Genomic DNA, 3,308 nt, shown 5'->3' on the forward strand with positions numbered 1-3,308 from the left:
AGTTTCTGGTCCTGTCTCTCTGCAGGTGTCTCCAGTTTCTGGTCCTGTCTCTCTGTAGGTGTCTCCAGTTTCTGGTCCTGTCTCTCTGCAGGTGTCTCTAGTTTATGGTCCTGTCTCTCTGCAGGTGTCTCTAGTTTCTGGTCCTGTCTCTCTGCAGGTGTCTCCAGACGAGGTCTGTTGTCTCCTGTCCTCCGCTCATGAAGACATCTCAAAGCGCTGTCAGTACCTGGACTTTAGTCTGGTAGGTCACTTCCTGTCCCCGCTGTGTCCTGGACTCTGTGGTGTCTCTCGGACCTTTCAGAACCTCTCTGCTGCCCTGGATGTGTTTGTTCAGAATTCTGCGGTTCAGGACAGCGCGGTTCTGACGGCTCATCCTAAATCCAGGAGGCAGGTTCGGGTCTCCACTCAAACCGGATCCCTGCAGCTGAGCAGAACCGGAGTGGACCTTCATGAAGATCCTGTTGTTGGAGTCGTCAGGTCTGAACGGATCTCTGCAGGAAGTTAAAGTTCTGAGCAACAGAGATGGGTCCGAACTTTTCTTCTTCATGTTTCTGAAAATTCAAAACCCTCCAGGTTCTCTTTGGTCCAGGATTCTGGAGCAGATCATGTTCAGAGGAGAAGAAGAGCATCAGCTGGTAAACAACAACAACAAACAGTAAACATCCTGTGGTTCTGACTGAAACAGGTGGTCTCCCTCACAGCTGATTGTGTGTTCCCAGGTCAGAGTTTGGTCCAACGTCAGCAGAGAAGCACCGAGTCCGTCAGCTCACCGAGGTAAACCCATCTGATGATGTCATCAGAACAGGGATGACCGGGCCGGTTCACTTCAGACTTTAAACACAGAAATGATCTCTGACCTGTTGGTCCTGGTTCTTTGACTTTACTCTCTGTGGTTGGATAACTGAGGCCGGCCCAGTGGTTCTGGTTTCAGTGACTGACACAGAAAGACAAGTGGACCTGATCCATGTGGATCAGAACATGAAGGAAAACAGCATGTTTGATGGTTCTGGTTATCGTTGTTTGTGTGTTTTGTTGTTAGCAGCAGGAAGGGCTGCAGGCCCGTCAGAACCGACATCCGAGCTGAGAGGAAGTTCCAGATTTTTGGATCCAAACAGGAAGCAGAACTGAACCCACAGTGAGTCTGGCCTGATCATTTAATCTCATTTTGTCACAGTATCATGTCTGGTTCTGATCCGATTGTTCTGGGAACTTTGGTCCAGTAACTGCAGCATCTGGATCGCTTATCACCAACAGGAGACGCTAAGCATGATGGGAGATCAGAGCGAGCACAGAGCCTCATAGTTTCAGTCTTTAATTTGACTTTAATGTTTGAATTTTAAAAACATTTACAAAGTTTCTTAAAACCCTTTGAGTTCTGGTTCAGGACCTGGTCCAGAGCAGATGCTGCAGAGCTGATAAAAACCAGACCGGATGCTGACGGGTCCAAAGTTCAAACGTTTCCATCTCGTGGTTTTCCTCTCAGCTCTTTCAGCTCGGCCGTGCAGTCGATCCTGTGGAGAGCCAACAACAGCGTCCTGCAGCACGTTGAGGTACCCGAGACACAAAACCTGGACCCACCGGGTCCTTCAGTCTTCGAGGCTGGAATTGATTTTAGGATGGTTCAAGTCTGAATGAATAAGAAGAAAAAATAAAATCTGCTAAAATGTTTTCAGACTTTTCCCCCTTTAGCAGAAAAAAAATTACCGGTATGTATTTTTTTGTAAAATTCAAACAAGCAGCATTTAAATATTTATAGAAATAAAAGATGAACAGATTTATGTTTGTCACTTTAGGTTCATCGTGTCAGACTCTGTTCGGTTCATCAAGATTTTGTTTTTGAGTTTCTGATCGAAAACAACACGTGAGCAACTAACGGCTCGAGGGCCAGAAGTGGTCCTGGAAATATTCCCAAACGGCCCCTTTAAATAAAAACAAGTTGATAAAAACAGCATTTTATTTAACTGAAAACGGGTAAAAAAAAAAAAAAAAGGTAAAATAAGAACCTAAATCCACACATTACTTTTCTCGTATTGATGTTGAAAGTGTCCCAGGTGTGTTTGTTTCCCCATGAAATCAACCGAAGTGACTGAAAACAGTCAACAATGGAGACGCCCATGGACCAGCTGTTTGGGTGTAGAAAGCTGACAGTTTTAAAGTATTTGTATGTATTTAGGGTCAGATTTGTTGAGTAAAGTCTGCAGATAAAAGTACTTTGTTTACACTGAGTGCGTACCCACATATCAATGTATCTGGAAAACTACTGGAGGAAACTCTTTCAAACGCACCGTTGGATATAGATTTGTAAAGAGGACCTTTAATTAATCGATAATCATGAGGTCAGTCTGGGCCGTGATGACAGCAGATCTTCTGTCCGTCCATCAGGACTTTTACCGCAACAAACTCAGCAGCTTCTTCCTGCTTCCTGACTCTTTGGACCAATGGGCTGAGGGCACGCAGAAAAGGCTTCTGGGATACCAGGAACAGGCTAGGAGGTTTCTGAGTGAAAGCAAACAGGGTGCGTGATGTTTCATTAGTTCCAACCTGAACCTGTCCATCTGTTGGTCCTCATGTCCTCTTGTCCTCCTGTCTCAGAGGTGGTGAAGCAGCTGTCTGTGTTCAGGGAGCTCCTGAGTTCGTTACCTCCTATTTTAATTAGTAACCATGAGCAACAGCAAGGGGCGTGGCTCAGAGAGGAGGTGGGTGGAGGCAGAAAGAAGCTGGAAGAGCTGATGGCTATCAGCGACAAGGAGAAGGTATGAACCTGAGAACCAGAGATGATTCTGGTCCTGATCCTGGTCCTGGTTCCGGTCCTGATCCTGGCTGGTTGTTTCAGAGTCTGAACATCCGTCAGCTGCGATTTTCTCTCAGAGATGACGAGTTGCAGGCGCTGAACTCCAGAGAGGAGCTCCGACAGCAGCAGCTGCACAGCTCTGTCATCAGGACGCACATGGAGCTGCAGGTAGGAGGGGGCGGAGTCACACACACCTTTTCCATATCTGCATCCACTGTATATGGTGATAAATGGACTGTGTTTATTCAGCTCCTTTAATCAGGACACTCAGTGCTTCACAACACAACCCTCATGTACCATCAACACGGTAAATGTTGTGGGGGCTCAGAGGCCATGAGGCATTCAGTGCCTTGCTCAGGGACGCTGGAATCAAACCCCACTCACTCATTGGAGGACAACTGCTCTAACCACTGAGCCACAGACACATCAATGAGTGTGTTTATTACAAGAGTGTGTGTGTTTATTACAGGTGTGTGTGTTATTACAGGTGTGTATGTTTATTACAGGTGTGTGTGTG

General features: G+C 46.4%; 1 protein-coding gene across 1 annotated transcript in view; it reads left to right on the plus strand.

Annotated features, from left to right (window-relative positions):
* The window catches only part of ccdc180 (coiled-coil domain containing 180), a 15,427-nt gene that overhangs the window by 10,101 nt on the left and 2,018 nt on the right, over positions 1-3,308 (plus strand). Inside the window, exons 25-33 of the mRNA XM_037680836.1 lie at positions 158-241; positions 335-477; positions 574-635; positions 720-774; positions 1,040-1,135; positions 1,484-1,550; positions 2,383-2,515; positions 2,593-2,753; positions 2,834-2,959. Coding sequence (XP_037536764.1) covers positions 158-241; positions 335-477; positions 574-635; positions 720-774; positions 1,040-1,135; positions 1,484-1,550; positions 2,383-2,515; positions 2,593-2,753; positions 2,834-2,959 — 927 coding nt within the window. The remainder of the gene's footprint in view (positions 1-157; positions 242-334; positions 478-573; positions 636-719; positions 775-1,039; positions 1,136-1,483; positions 1,551-2,382; positions 2,516-2,592; positions 2,754-2,833; positions 2,960-3,308) is intronic.

Source organism: Nematolebias whitei, chromosome 8 (assembly GCF_014905685.2).
Source record: "Nematolebias whitei isolate Nwh7 chromosome 8, NemWhi1, whole genome shotgun sequence".
NCBI lineage: Eukaryota > Metazoa > Chordata > Actinopteri > Cyprinodontiformes > Rivulidae > Nematolebias > Nematolebias whitei.